At 41.0% G+C, this 15,483-nt stretch overlaps 1 protein-coding gene across 2 annotated transcripts in view; it reads left to right on the top strand.

Annotated features, from left to right (window-relative positions):
- The first annotated feature begins 6,823 nt into the window (after nucleotides 1–6,823).
- Nucleotides 6,824–15,483, top strand: part of CLTC (clathrin heavy chain) — a 77,883-nt gene continuing 69,223 nt past the window's right edge. For both annotated transcript variants that reach the window (XM_054459510.2, XM_054459509.2), the window contains exon 1: nucleotides 6,824–10,256. In XM_054459510.2, the coding sequence (XP_054315485.1) occupies nucleotides 10,215–10,256 (42 nt within the window). In that variant the 5' untranslated portion in view covers nucleotides 6,824–10,214. The remainder of the gene's footprint in view (nucleotides 10,257–15,483) is intronic.

Raw genomic sequence — 15,483 nt, 5'->3', positions numbered from 1 at the left:
TCTATGGAATTTGGAATTATTTTATGGATTTGTTAGAAGGGAAGGACATCATTACAGTTTTGGGATAATTGTGACAGTGTTATTGATAAAAAATTTCTGTATCTCAGTTTGCGCTGAGAGGACTGAGAGAGCAGTAGTATCAAGGAAATGCTGGATCTAGTTAAGGCAAGAACATGGAAGCAGCCTTGGAGGAAAGGTAGGTTTTATGGAGGAGTTTGTTCTTAGAAGAATGGGAATACACCTTCAAGTTACTAAATGAAACAAAACAGAATCAAAGACAAATTTTTTTTGAGACGGAATTTCGCTCTTGTTGCCCAGGCTGGAGTGCAATGGCGCAATCTCGGCTCACCACAACCTCGGCCTGCTGGGTTCAAGCAGTTCTCCTGCCTCAGCCTCCCGAGTAGCTGGGATTACAGGTGCGCGCCACCACGCCTGGCTAATTTTTTTGTGTTTTTAGTAGAGACAGGGTTTCACCAGGCTGGCCAGGCTCGTCTTGAACTTCTGACCTCGTGATCTGCCCACCTTGGCCTCCCAAAGTGTTGGGATTACAGACATGAGCCACTGCATCCAGCCGACAAATGTTATAATAGAAAAATGGGCAAAGGACATGGTCGGTCCTTTTATAAAAGGGGAAACAGGAGGAAGGGTCAATAAATAAGACAATGAACCTAACTTGTAATCAGGGAGATGGCATTCATTTCCATCAGATTAGCAATAATTAATACTCCTGAAAAGTGTTGGTGGTGAAGAATAAATTGCTCTTATTTAATTAATTTTTCATACACTTCTGTTGCCCAGGGTGGAGTACAGCATGATCATGGCTCACTACTTCTTTGATCTAGGCTCAAGCAGTCCTCCCACCTTAGTTTCCTGAGTAGCTGAGAGTACAGGTGTGTGCCAACACACCCGACTAATTATTTTAAAATTCGTTTTTTGTATATATGGGGTGTCACTATGTTGCTTAGGCTGGGTCCCGAACTCCTGGGCTCAAATGATCCTCTTGCCTTGGCCTACCAAAATCCTGGGATTACAGACGTGAGTCACCATGCCCAGGCCAGCTCTTATTTTAGAGAACATTTTGGCAATATCTAGTAAAGTTGAAGCTGTGTACAACCTGATACCTAGTAAGTCCACCTCTAGACTTAGTTGGTCTTTGACTAGCGTATCACATCTGGAGGTACATGGCATTTGCCGCTTATTAGTGATACTAGTTTTGTTTACTTAGGGTGGACCCAGTAAGTCCATATTTAAGACTTAGGGGTTTCTCTAGACTAGGAACTCTCAGACTATATACAATATTCTGTGCCTTATAAAATTGGACTCCTATAGATATAGCGTTAATTGCTGATGATAAATACATTAAAAATGTTAAATACAGCATTCATTAAAATGTGAAATACACCATTGTTTCTAATAGAAAAAAATCTGAAAACAGCACATATCTATATAGCTGTATCAGTAGGGAAAAGGTTTAATAAATTGTGATATGTGCTTACTGTTGAATTCTACAGCAGTGAAAGTGATTTCTGAGATTCCTGATGTGTACTCCTATTTAGCAGAACAGATGAACCAGTTCATATTCCAACCAGCAATATATGAAAATGCCAGTCTTACTACACCTCATAGTTCCTCAGTCTTCTAATTATTGACAAAAAGGTGCCTCATTATTATCTTAATTTACATATTTAGATATTTAATGCTTTTTCCATATGTTCAAACTGTAGGGAATAATAAAATTATCTGATTTGAATTTGATAAGCCAGATAGTAAATATTTTAGGCTTTCTGGACATGTAATTTCTGTTGCAGCTACTCTGATGTAGTATGAAAGCAAAAACAGACAGTACATGAATGAATATCACTGTGTTCCAATAAAACTATGGAGAATGAAATTCAAATTTCACATGTCAGCAAATACAGTCAGCCCCCTGTATCTGGAGGCTCAGTATCTGGGGTTCCACAACCACAGATTCAACCAACCACAGATTTCAAATATTCCAAAGAAAATCCAATAAAAATAATACAATAATGAAAGATAATATAAAGAAAAAAAGTATAACAACTATTTACATTGTATTAGATATTATAATCGATATGATGTAAAGTATGCAGGAAAATGTGCATATATGCAGACACTACCCATTTTATATGAGAAACTTGAGCATCAACCAGATTTTGTTATCCTCAGGGGGAAGTCCTGGAACCAAACCCTAGCTGATACTAAGGGATGACTGGATTATTGTTTTGATTTCAGGTTTTTTTTCTTTGAGATGGAGTCTTACTCTGTCGCCCAGGCTGGAGTGCAGTGGCATGATCTCGGCTCACTGCAACCTCCGCCTCCCAGGTTCAAATGATTCTCCTGCCTCAGTGTCCTGAGTACCTGGGATTACAGGGACCTGCCACCACACCCAGCTAATTTTTGTATTTTTAGTAAAGATGGGGTTTCCCATGTTGGCCAGGCTGGTCTCAAACTTCTGACCTCAAGTGATCCGCCTGCTTTGGCCTCCCAAAGTGCTGGGATTACAGGTGTGAGCCACCACGCCCACCAGTTTCAGTTTTTTACCACTTGTATTTGAATCTAGAAAAACTACTTTTTAATATTCCCATTCTAACTTAAATGAGCACTTCATTTGCAAGAAAAGGTCTTAATGAAATGTCAGATTTTTCTGGCTTTTACTTTTTCTTCATAGCAGAGTTGATGAGACTAAGCATAATATCAAGGAATCAATAAATTTAAGTAGTAATCTTTAATCACCCAAAGATTTTTAAAGTAATCCTTATTACTTGTTAGCTGTTCCTTTAAACTTAATACATGAATAATACAAAATTCCCTTGTGAAGCTGTTAAAGATTTTTCAAAGAAAATGATTAGTCACAGCTGGGCATGGTGGCTCACACCTGTAATCCCAGCACTTTGGGAGGCCGAGGTGGGCAGATCACGAGGTCAGGAGCTCCAGACCAGCCTGGCCAACATGGTGAAACCCCGTCTCTACTAAAGATACAAAAAATTAGCTGGGTGTAGTAGTACCTGCCTGTAATCCCAGCTACTCAGGAGGCTGGGGCAGGAGAATCGCTTGAACCCATGAGGCGGAGGTTGCAGTGAGCTGAGATCACACCACTGCACTCCAGCCTGGGCGACGGAGCAAGACTCTGTCTCAGAAAAAAACGACAATGATTAGTCACATTCTTTGTCCAGATAAAATCCACATATTTTTCTCACCTATTAATATTATTACTTGGTTCTCAGCTAAAATACAGGAAATGAGATGAGTGAACCCAAAATACAGCCTAGCACCCAGTTTGGTGCTTTGTATATGGGAGGTATTTATAAATGATTGTTGTGCCAACTCCAGATGCGATTACTAACAACATAAAGTAGCCTAGGCTTCAAATTAAATGGGTTGTGTAATCAATAAATGCTTTAATAGCTGGAGAAGTAAGGTAAATTGATTTTTTTTTTTTTTGAGACAGAGCCTCACTCTTGCCCAAGCAGGAGTGCAGTGATGCCATCTTGGCTCACTGCAACCTCCGCCTCCCCGGTTCAAGCAATTCTCCTGGCTTAGCCTCCCGAGTAGCTGGGACTACAGGCGCCCGCCATCACACCCAGCTAATTTTTGTATTTTTAGCAGAGGCGGGGTTTCACCATGTTGGCCAGGATGGTCTTGAACTCCTGACCTCAAGTGATCCACCCACCTCGGCTTCCCAAAGTGCTGGGATTACAGGCGTGAGGCACCGTGCCTTGCTGGTAAATGGATTTTAAGATGAGTCTTTGAGAGAAGAGTAGGACCTGGACTGAAACAAAAAGACAATTTGTGTGGTTGGTGAGAGGAACCAGATGTAAACAATGGAAAGGTTTTGGTGTCACTTTGAGAAGGATTTTTTGGAAGGGTTTTGCAACGTCCATTCTGTATCTTGGGTTAACACTAATAAGTCAAATGGAGAATAATTTGAGTGTCACTCATTCCTACAGATAGAAAAATTTTAAAGTAGCTTGGGCTGGGATTTTCCTTTTATCATGTGCCATTGTATACGTGTCTGCTACTTCATTTAGTTCCCTTTTTAAAAATGGAATTTTTATCACTTCTGTGCAAAGGTTAAATTTTTTTTAATAAATTAATAATGGAATGTTTAAGCCTTCCTCAATAATGAGTATAATCTTATCTCTACATCTGATCTGGTGGGTCAACTATATAGTAACTAAAATAGACTGTAATAGCTGTCTTCATCGTTAGTTTTTATTTTCACCATGCATGTAGAATGCTTTATATTGTAGTCCCTTATTATCTGAGGTTTCATTTTCTGATGTTTCAGTTACCGTGTTCAACTGTGTCCAAAAATAGGTGACTACAATATGGTATTTTGAGAGACCACATTCACATAACTTTTATTATACTACATTGTTATAATTGTCCTATTTTCATTGTTAATATCTTACTGTGCCTAATTTATGTTAAACTTTATCATAGGGATATATGTATAGAAAAAACATAGTGTATACTGTATGGGGTTCAGTATTAGCTGGTTTCAGGCATCCTCTATAGAGGTCTTGGAATATATCCCTTGTGGATAATGGAGGACTACATATTTGAGTGGTTGGTGGACTTAAGCTAAGGAGACCTTTTCATGACTCTTGGTGCCAACGAGGTTGACTCAGAAAAGAAAAACCATTTATATCAATAAATCTAAGGTAGGCTTATATGAATGCTGCATACTTTTCATCACTGCAGTGTTGTGGAATGAAAAGTAATTGTATGGGTTTTATACTATACAACATTAAACTCATAGTTATTTGGAATATGAGCAACCAGGAAAAGAAAATAACCAGGTATTTCGTTTGATTTAGATAGTAATTTACTTTTAGTAGTCATGACAGGATGAGGTATGGCATTTTAAAAAAAGTAATTCCTAGTATTTCCTAGGTTTGGTACTACTCAGGTTACATTTGCAGGAGTACTATACAACAACTGTTCACTTTGATGAATCGGAGGCCTTTAAGGTTCAGAACTGCTTTCCCTATATCAATTGTTTTTGTTTTTTTTTTCAAAAAAGGCTTTACAAAAGAATTTAACATTGAGTATTTAATTTTACATTGTAGGAAAATATTTGTTGAAGAAATTAGATTATAATTCCTTAAAACTTTATTATTGAGTTAACCAAAACTTGACCAAATCTCAGTCCTTAGCTATTCTGTTGCGAAGTGAGAGTTTACTACCGTTAACAAGGCTGCAGATGTACACTGCTACTGGCAGAACTATCCCTAGAGTGGCAAAAACTCTACATTTTCCAAGGGAACATATCTGTGGGTCATGTTTTGCTTTGGAGACAGTAGTAACTCTAGGAGGTGAACACAGAACGTTCTACATATTTAGAAATAGAAAAAAGAAATAGCCCTAAACAATTATTCCCACACTCTCACCCTCATTGCCTCTTCATTCTATAGATGTTCTCAAGCTTCTTGTGACTTTTGTCGCAAGATGTTGTGACATGGCATCTGACTCCCTATTGATCAGCAGGGTTAAAATCCTCCTGGGTTTTCCTGTCCACAATGTTCTGTGAATTGCTATATTTAAACCAGCTTTTTTTTTTTTTTTTTTTTTTTTTTTTTGAGACAGACTCTTGCTCTGTTCTCAGGCTGGAGTGCAGTGGCGCACTGTAGAGTGGCAAATGAAGACATATTTATCTGATTCTGATATAAAATCCCCTATTAATAAACACCTTTCTTAAAAGTGCTATATAAAAGTATACTTATAATAGGAATGTTTCCTTTAATTTGTCTAGAATTGAAAGGGAAATAGGAAGGCGGGGGGGTTCAAAAAACAAAAGGGAAATTGAAGGCATCCAGAAACTTATTTTATCTTATTTTTGAGACTGAGTCTCGCTCTGTCACCCAGGCTGGAGTGCAATGGTGTGATCTGGGCTCACTGCAACCTCCACCTCCCAGGTTCAAGCAATTCTCCTGCCTCAGCCTCCCAAGTAGCTGGGATGACAGGCACCTGCCACCATGCCTGGCTAATTTTTGTATATTTAGTAGAGGTGGGATTTCACCACGTTGGCCAGGCTGGTCTCAAACTCCTGACCTCAGGTAATTCGCCCGCCTCGGCCTTCCAAAGTGCTGGGATTACAGGCTGAGCCGCCACATCCTGCCTAAACCAACTTTTGTGAAATGGCTTTTTAAGGTAATGTCATGAACCACTTCATTCCTCTGCCAGGGTCTGATTTAACCCTTCAAAAACATGGGTGGGCCCTATAAAATGTGACTTCATTCCACATTGGATCCCCACAGAGCTAGTCTTGGCTTTTCACTTGGAACATGCCCAATGCTGATACAAAGTAAAGATTCACTATAGATCTTATTGCTATCCATGGTACGTTATAAAACTTGTCTAAATATTTAAAGGTTTAAAACAAGCCTGCGTAGTGGATGTCAAGAGTAAGGTACATTTCATAGTAAAATTAAAATGCCATTAAAATTTTGTTCTTGTGGGGCTGGGTGTGGTGGCTCATGCCTGTAATCCCAGCACTTTAGGAGGCTGAGGCAGGCAGATCACCTGAGGTCAGGAGTTCAAGACCAGCCTACCCAACATGGTGAAACCCCCATCTCTACTAAAAATACAAAAATAAGCCAGGCATGGTGGCTGGTGCCTGTAATCCCAGCTCCTCGGGAGGCTGAGGCAGGAGAATTGCCTGAACCCAGGAGGCGGAGGTTGCGGTGGGCCGAGATCACACCATTGCAGTCCGGCCTGGGCGACAAGAGCAAGACTCCGTCCCAAAAAAAAAAATTGTTCTTGCTTTGTAAATGCTGCTTTCTTTTCTTCATTTTGGAGCGGGGAGCCTTGCCGATAGACAGTGACTTGTACATTTGTTTACTGGCATTTGATAGGCTGCTCTTTATCTTGCATGAAAAAATAAAGACCTAGCCAGTCTAATCCTGCTGGGATTCTTATCAGTGGCCCCAGGGGGTTGAGATGCTTCAAAGCTACTGTTTAAATGGCAAAACCAAGTATCTTACTTGGATAATACTAAAGTATGTCCTTTATGGCTTTATTGGAATCTGAATTGTAAACATTTGGTACGGTGGATTAAAGTTCTGCTTTAAAATTAATTTCTGAGTATGTGAGATATGCCTTTTCTTTGTGAATTTTGCAGTGCAGTGAATTCAGGCTGTTTTTAAAAGGTCAAGTTTTTAAAAGGCAGGGGCATTAGTGCCAGGGCTGCCTGAAGATGAACAGCTATGGAGAAATCCTACAGTGAAAGGGGTTGGTTTTTTTTTGTTTGTTTTGAGGTGTCATTCTATTGAGGGTTTTATATATATATATCCATCCTAATTGTTGGCATAACATTAAAATTAGTGACACAACACAGGTTTCTTGTATAGGTTTTGAGAAACTAGCAGTCCTCAAAATAACAGACCAAGCAATGTAGTTTTTGCTAATGGCACTTGCTATGACTCATGATAGGGACCTACTGTTGATGGGCATTCCAACTAAAATAGCTTTCACTTCACCATTGATTAACATGGCTACCTTGCTAAAACATTTTCTGAAACCAAAAGCTAGAGTGATCATTCATAGCACTGTCTTATTAAAAGACTGTCATACTGTATCGTAGAAAAAACCATTCTGGGTAGTAGGATTTGCTTCCTGGTCTATTAGGTTATCTGTTCTCCCTTCTAACTTGAGGTAATGTCTGACAACAGTGCCATTCAGGTATTGCTTAGGTAACTAAACCATCGAAACCAGTGAAACTGCCTTTATACTGTTACCAAGAACAGCAGACTCCCATTTAAAAAAAAAAAATCTCTTATTACCCTACTCAAATTATTCATTTTTAAAAAGGCATAGGTTTTTTTTTTAATGTTCATCATCTTGACTTTTTTCTTCTCTTGAAAATTTTTGGATTAATTTGAAGATCATTTCAAAATAACCCAGGATATCACAATCTATTTTTCCTCTTCCTAGATTATTTCTCAAAACAATGTAATTTCTATGTGTGATGACGTAGCAGTCACTAACAACCTCAGCACACTTTTTGGTTAGATATTCCACTCCAAATAACTAAAATCAATTGCTTTTGGGATTCTAAATGTACTTAAAGTTACAGGGACTGTATGAAAATGCCAGACACATTAATAAATTAAATTTTGGTGCCCCATTCATGATACGGCTCTTGTATCTCCAGATTCTGAGATTGAAAATGTAACTTGATCAAGCTATTGAATTACTGTAATAAAACAATTACTCCCTTAGAATTTTAATTTAGAATTTGTCTACTTCCAAAAAGGGTTTAAAGCAGTTATTACTAGACTGGCATTAGGTTATTTCACATGTTGCGGAACAGAGGATCTTCGTGTATTTAGCTTAATACAAAAAGAAATTTTACAAGCATAAATATTCACTCTTACAACATGGTGGCAAGGCTTTTCTTTGCATAACAATCTTTGCCCTCTTACCTGCCAGACTCATCTCTCATGCTCAGTATGTGAGACAGTTAAGTAAAGGGAAAAACACTAAAAGCAACTAAAATGATTGGCAAACGTCTCACTCTAACCTAAACTGCTTAGCATACAAAATTATCGTCTACCCAATAGGGTTTTATGTCCTTTAACTGAAAAGGACACTAAAAATAATTATTGTGGACTTGAGCTTTTCTCTTTCGGCGGGGCGGAGGGTGGGGGGGAGAATCACCTCTCTTACAAAGATAAAAGGCACAGAACTAAAGTCTTTCATCCTTTATTGTATTGGTGCGATTATGAAATATTATTATGGCTTATACTTTAGTAAGAAAGTACCAGGAAGGTTATTATTAATCGACAATGAATGCCGTTGATACCTCCATGCTCTTTGAAGACAGGATGCTCCGGCTTTGAAGCGCTACATTTCTACACTGCTAACCTACAGGAACCTATGTTGAGGTGGTCCCACCGAAATACACGGCTAATAGCTCATCTCTTTCCTCCAGGAACCTTCAGGTTTTACCAAGCATCCTTACCCTAATTATCTAAATCTTTGAGACGTAAATTATTTGATGTGGCTAAAAATCCCTCTGCTAGAATTTAGGTCCAGTCCTTTAATGTTCGGATACTCGAATTCTTTAACGAAACTGATCACTGAGCTAGGCCGACACAAGTCCGCCAAGATGTCCGCAGAAACGTTAAGAAAAGCTGTCATAAGGCCAGCTTGAGAGACATCATAAATGGCCTTCGCTGTCCTTTGAGCTAATTATCTAACAGCCGAAGAGAGTGCCGGTTCTAGTTAGAATCCGCGCGTCAGGTTCTCCAACAGTCAGAAGGGCATGTGTGAGGGCAGGGGAGATTTTAAACCCCGTTTCAGGCCCCCTCCCTAGGCTGTAGGAAACGACCCACTCTGAAGCCCGGCGGGGGAGGAGTGCTGCAGCCAGCTGCCGAGGAAGCGCTCTGCGGCGAGGCCTTTTCCCTGAGTCACGGAGAGGGCGGGAGGCTGCGCGCCCGTCGGCCCCCGCCACGTCCTCCTGTAAGGGGCTCAGTCGAAACAGGCAGGGGTCGCAGGGAAAGGAAGCGGCAGCCGTCATGCCTCAAGGTGGCCCAAAAGCCTCTTCACTCCCAGGAGACGCTGCATTTCCTTAAAACGAGCTCTCCATTCTGGCAGCAATCAGCCGACCCTTCCCCATCAGTATCACGTGCACCTGGAAGTACGTGGGTGGGACCTAAAGTGCCCACGGAAGTGACGTCGGTCGCCCCGAGTCGCATGATGTGGCAAAATGAAAAAAAAAAAAAAAAAGTGGGGGGAGAAAAAGAAGATTGGCGAAAGTGATGAGTCTAAAAAAGTAGTCCCTCCGGTTCCTCTGTTTTCCCCCGTGTGGCGTCAGGAAGCGAGGCTCCAGGCGCACTGCACCCCGAATTCCTGCGCCCGCCGCGCGCGCCGCTCCGTGGAGGGGTACATAAGGCGGAGGGGGTGAAGCGACTGGGCGGAGTTCTGTCGCCGGGATCCTTCCGCTGGGCTCAGCCGTTTCCGGAGTCTGCGCTGCGCCCGGTTCCGCCATTGCGGCTCTTCTGGCCCCTGGAGCCTCCGCCCCCGACCCGAGCTCTTTTCGTCTGCTTGCCAGTTTCCTGCGTCCCCGGAGAGGATCCTGCTGAGCCCAGCCTCCCCCCTCCCCTTCTCCTCCTCTCCCTTGGAGAGCCCGGGCAGCCACTGCCCCGCAGCCCCAGTGACAGGAGGAGACCATACCCCCCGACAGCGCCATGGCCCAGATTCTGCCAATTCGTTTTCAGGAGCATCTCCAGGTGCGGCCGGGCCCGGGCTGGTGAGGGCTGTGGAGAAGGTGGTAGGAAGGATGGAAGACGCTGGAGTCTGGACCCGAGCAGTATCGGAGCTGGAGGGGCAGGGGATTGTCGGTGATTGGGGTAGATGGAGGAGGGGGCACTATCTTGGAAAGCTTAAAAGATTAAATGATGTGGGGCTTGGATGGAAAGGACAGGAGTTGGGGTGCAAAGGGCTGTAAAGACCAGGCCTGGATGCAAAGGCCTCTCGACCTTGCTTCCTGGATGGCCAGAACTGCGCGTACAAACTCTCTCCCCATTTTATTCAGTTCATTCATTTGGGTAGGGGAGTGGGAGGGGGATTCTCCCTTGTTTCTACCAGAGCAAGGATTCTTATCCCCTGGGCCAGTGCGGGGCTGTCACCTTCCATTGCTCTCCTCTTTCCCTCATCGTGTCTGCACCCAGGAGTTGTGGGGCGGGTGGGTTGGGGAGGAGCAACCTTTTTTTTTCCTCCCTCTGCGGCTCTCAACTGAGAAAGGCACCTTCTCCGGTGGTGGGGGTTGGGGGTGGTGGTGAGGCGGTGGCTTTTCTCTTGCCTTCCCTGAGGCAGTAGGGACAGAAGGTCACTGAAAGAACGGAACCAGGGTAGAATGGGAGAACGCATTTCTCGGAGCGATGTCAATCTCAGAGTGTGTGGGGTCAGGCTCCCTAAGGAAACTCGCCTCCCCTTCCCCCTTTTTTTATTTCTCTGGGGATGTTGTGGCTCTTAACCCCTCTTTGGTTCTGGAAGGTAGGAAAGAGTGATACAGAGGTTATCTTCTAGTCTTCTCGAGTAGTAGCAGGTAGCTTTGAATATCTTCTTCAGGATCGCATGGAATTGAACAGAGTCCTGGGGACAGAGCACAGCTGCTCTGAGACCTGCAGGGCTATTTGGTCTGTAACTGGCTTCCCTTTAGTAAGTTCTAGAGTTCTTCCCCATGGTTCCTTATCCTGGAGGCAACATATTGTTATCTGGCAACATGCCCGTGGCGGGCCTAGGCAGGTGACCATTGGAAGGCTTCACTGAATTAAACCTCTTCAGAGCTTTTGATTTTCCTGTGTCACCAATCCTGATTTTTACTGTAGCTGAAATAATTTATTCCTGTTAATTTGCTTTCTTCTTAAATATCCCCTTAAAGAAACCTGCCTCAGCTCAGTCGTCTGAAGGGCTAATTCCATAATGACAGAGAATGCAGTGGTTTGACATGACACTAATACCAGTGACCTATTAGACACTTTACCATTGAAGACCATTTTTATTTACATTCCCCCATTGGTATAACATACATAAAGGATTCTTGTTAATAAAAGGTTTTAACATTCAGGCTATAAGTAACAATTTCATGTTTCTTGGAAGGTATTACCATGTTTGCACTAGCAAGGCTTGAAATGTAAAGAATAATAAATCTTTACCCATAAAATGAGTTAAATAATGCACTTTCCTCAGTCATCTATAATTTTCAAATAACTCATCTGAAGTAATGGAATATACCTTGGCAATAAAAACACTTTTACAGAGGGTTAAAAATGTTAAATAACAAAATGGACATTTTTTTTTCGTGATCAATCCAAGTTTAATTGCTGTGGTTACTTTTGTTAAAGTGGGGTGGCAAATGAATGTGGAGAGTTGAGGAGGTGCTGTTCTTAAGTGTGAGGGGAAAACGTGGGCTTATTTTCATACTAAACTGCATCTGAAATATCTTTCTGCAGACAAATGTTTATAAACCACACAGAGAATCAAGTACAGCTGCTGTTTATTTTCCACGGCAGATGTATAGCTCACTACTAAATCTTGTGGTGGTTCGAGTAATAGCTTTTCATTTCTTTTAAAGAGGAGGCAAGAATTGTTAAATGATCCCGAAGATTGGAACCCAACCTTGTCACTTATTAAAGACAAATTTAATACATGTCTGTTTTGTAACTGGCTCAAAGTTTCTGCAGATGCTTGAATGAAGCCATTTTCTTCTCAAATAATTTGAAGATTTTGAATATAAAGCAGATTTGCAAATTGAAAAATTCCATCCTCTGTGTTTTGGATTGCTATGTCATGCCTAAACTTAAGCTTGCTTAGCTAATATGACTGTGCTCCAGCTGATTAATTGCGGAGCCCAAATAACTACAGCCTCTTCCATGATAATGTATCTCCTAACTTCATATCATTATCTCCTCCCTTTTTAAAAATTAATAAGGTTTTATTTTATTTTTTTTTGAAGAGACAGGGTTTTTGCTGGAGGTCAGTGGCGCCATCACAGCTCACTGCAGCCTTGACCTACTGGGCTCAAGCCATCCTCCCACCTCAGCATCCCGAGTAGCTGGGGCTACAGCCATGAGCCACCACACCTGGCTAATTTTTGTATTTTTTGTAGAGATGGAGTTTCATGTTACCTAGGCTAGTCTCGAATGCCTGGGCTCAAGCAATCCTTTGCCTTGGCCTCCCAAAGTGCTGGGATAATAGGTGTGAACCACCGAGCCCAACTAATAAGGATTATTTTAATTGGCATCTTAGGTCTCTGACCTCTGAGCTTCTACCAGTTTGCTAAGTAACAGAAAACTTTCTGAAACACGTAGGATAAAAACTGGAAACAAGAAATGAGGAACTTAAGTATGAGTATAGAGTTAGCTTGTGAAACTGTAAATGAACTTATTTTTATACCTTTAACTACATTGTCCAACTGAAGGATCTGTTGTCATCAAAGCTTGGACCTACAGCAAATGAATGTTAATATATGAAGATTTCTTTTTTCCTAGACTGTTTAGACTGATAGTTAATAAATGAGTGCCTATTTGAGCAAGATATTGTTGGAATTGCAGATTCTATAAAAATCCTAGGCTACATATATAAAATATTGTCTATAATTCTTAATTTTTTGGTGATTCTCTATTTTTTTGGCACATTAAGTATCTTTAGGCCACTTGACACATTCCATTGTATTCCTAGATTATTTGGGTCTTCAATTAAAAATCTCCCTACCCTGTTCTTTCCCCTTTGATCCGTAGATGCAGGCATGGAATGTGTTGTTGAGTCAAATGTTAGGGGTTCTTGCTATAGTTAGTTTGGATTGTGAATAGAAAGCAATGCTAAGTACTGGGATTTACTACATGCTTAGTTGTACTCTCTGGAAGAGGTAAACTTCCTGGAATTATGCTGCAGTCTCCTGGGAATAGCTTCTAAGTTTAAAATGTATCATATTCTTCAGAATTTTCTTGATGGTCAGTTTACCCAGCTTAAAGTGTGTGGTTAATTTTAGTGAAAGTGCTTTCACTCTGATTAGGAAATAAAACACAGAATGGTGTGTATGTAGAACACAATCATTTTCATTTGAGTATTTAGGAAAATTCACATTTCAGGAACCATGGTAGTTGCTCTTGAACAATTGTTTCTGACCATAATTGGAATTTGTACCTTGCTTTTAAAAGATTCCATTTATATTGAGTCCTCAGCTTCTTTGCAAAATTGTTTTTTCCATACATATGTTTATATGTTATTCAAATTATATTTAACAAGATGTTTTCCCTGTCATTGTTACTGTTGTGTGGCTTTTTCTCTTTGAGTTATTGTCCAGTAGAACTTTCTTCAGTGATGGAACTGTCTACTAGCTACATAGGGATATTGAGCACTTGAAATGTGGCTGATGTGACTGAGGAACTAAATTTGTGCTTTAATTTCTTTTTAATTTAAATGTAAATAGCCACATGTGACAATTGACTCCTACATTGGACTACACAATTATAGGCCATGCTGATGTGTTTTCTGAGTTTGAAGATTTATCTCACCACTCATGTTTATGTATTTAGAATATTTCCTTAGCTAAAATTAAAACACTCATTGTTCAAAAGTTTTAACTGAATACTGTCTGTCTTGGAAAGTGGTGGTGATGAACAATGACTAGCAGCAGACTTCTTGAGACCTTATTATGTGCTGTAAATTTGGCTAGGTACTTTCAGATCTTCACTCAATCCCCCCAGACACCTTTCTAAAAAGTGAGACTCAAAGTAGTGGGAATGCTGTCCGAATGGGATGTGTACCTGGGTCTTCTGACACAAAATATTTCAAAGAAATTGAATAATTGACCTTAAAAAGAGAAGTTATACAGTATCCTAGAGTGCTTTTTGTCTGTTGGACTTAGGCCCAGAGAGGTGAGTTCTCTCTACTTGTTTATAGATTAACAATGTGGTATAGTAGACAGAACAGGGAGGGCTTTAGGGGTTGTTAAAACAAATGCTGTCCAATAGAAAAATAATATGAGCCACATACTTTTTTTTTTTTTTTTTTTTTTTTTGAGACAGAGTCTCACTCTGTCCTCTGTCACCTAGACTAGAGTGCAGTGGTGCGATCTCGGCTCACGGCAACCTCCACCTCCCAGGTTCAAGTGATTCTCCTGCCTCAGCCTCCCGAGTAGCTGGGATTTTAGGTGTCCACCACCATGCCTGGCTAATTTTTCTATTTTCAGTAGAGATGGTGTTTTACCATGTTGGCCAGGCTGGTCTTCAACTCCTGACTTCAAATGATCTGCCCACCTCGACCTCCCAAAGTGCTGGGATTACAGGCATGAGCTGCTGCTCCTGGCCTCACATAAATAATTTTTTAAGTTTTCTAGCAGCCATATTAAAAGTGAAAAAACATAAAATTAATTAATTTTGGGTTTTTTTGGTAGAGACAGAGTCTTGCTATATTGCTCAGGCTGGTCTCAAATTGTTGGGCTCAAGTGATCCACTCGCCTTGGCCTCCCAAAGTGCTGGGATTACAGGCGTGAGTCACCATGCCCTGCCCAGATAAAATTAAATTTAATATATTTTATTTAACTTGGGATATGCAAAATATTATTTCAATATGTAATCAGTATAAAATTTACTAATGAGATACCTTACATTCTTTTTCATACTAAATTTTCTCAATCTTGTGTGTGTGTGTGTGTTTTTTCTTTTTCTTTTTTTTTCTTTTTTTTTTTTTTTTTTTGAGACAAAGTCTCGCTCTGTCGCCAGGCTGGAGTGCAGTGGCAGATCTCGGCTCACTGCAACCTCCGCCTCCCGGGTTCAAGCGATTCTTCTGCCTCTGCCTCCCGAGTCGCTGGGACTACAGGCGCGTGCCACCACGCCCAGCTATTTTTTTTTTTTTTTTTTTTGTATTTTTAGTAGAGATGGGGTTTCACCATGTTGGTCAGGATGGTCTCAATCTCTTGGCCTCGTGAAATGCCTGCCTCGGCCTCCCAAA

Source organism: Pongo pygmaeus, chromosome 19, assembly GCF_028885625.2.
Source record: "Pongo pygmaeus isolate AG05252 chromosome 19, NHGRI_mPonPyg2-v2.0_pri, whole genome shotgun sequence".
NCBI classification, from domain to species: Eukaryota; Metazoa; Chordata; class Mammalia; order Primates; family Hominidae; genus Pongo; species Pongo pygmaeus.
The sequence above is the reverse complement of the archived record's forward strand: the minus strand, read 5'-3'. Positions and strand labels throughout refer to the sequence as shown.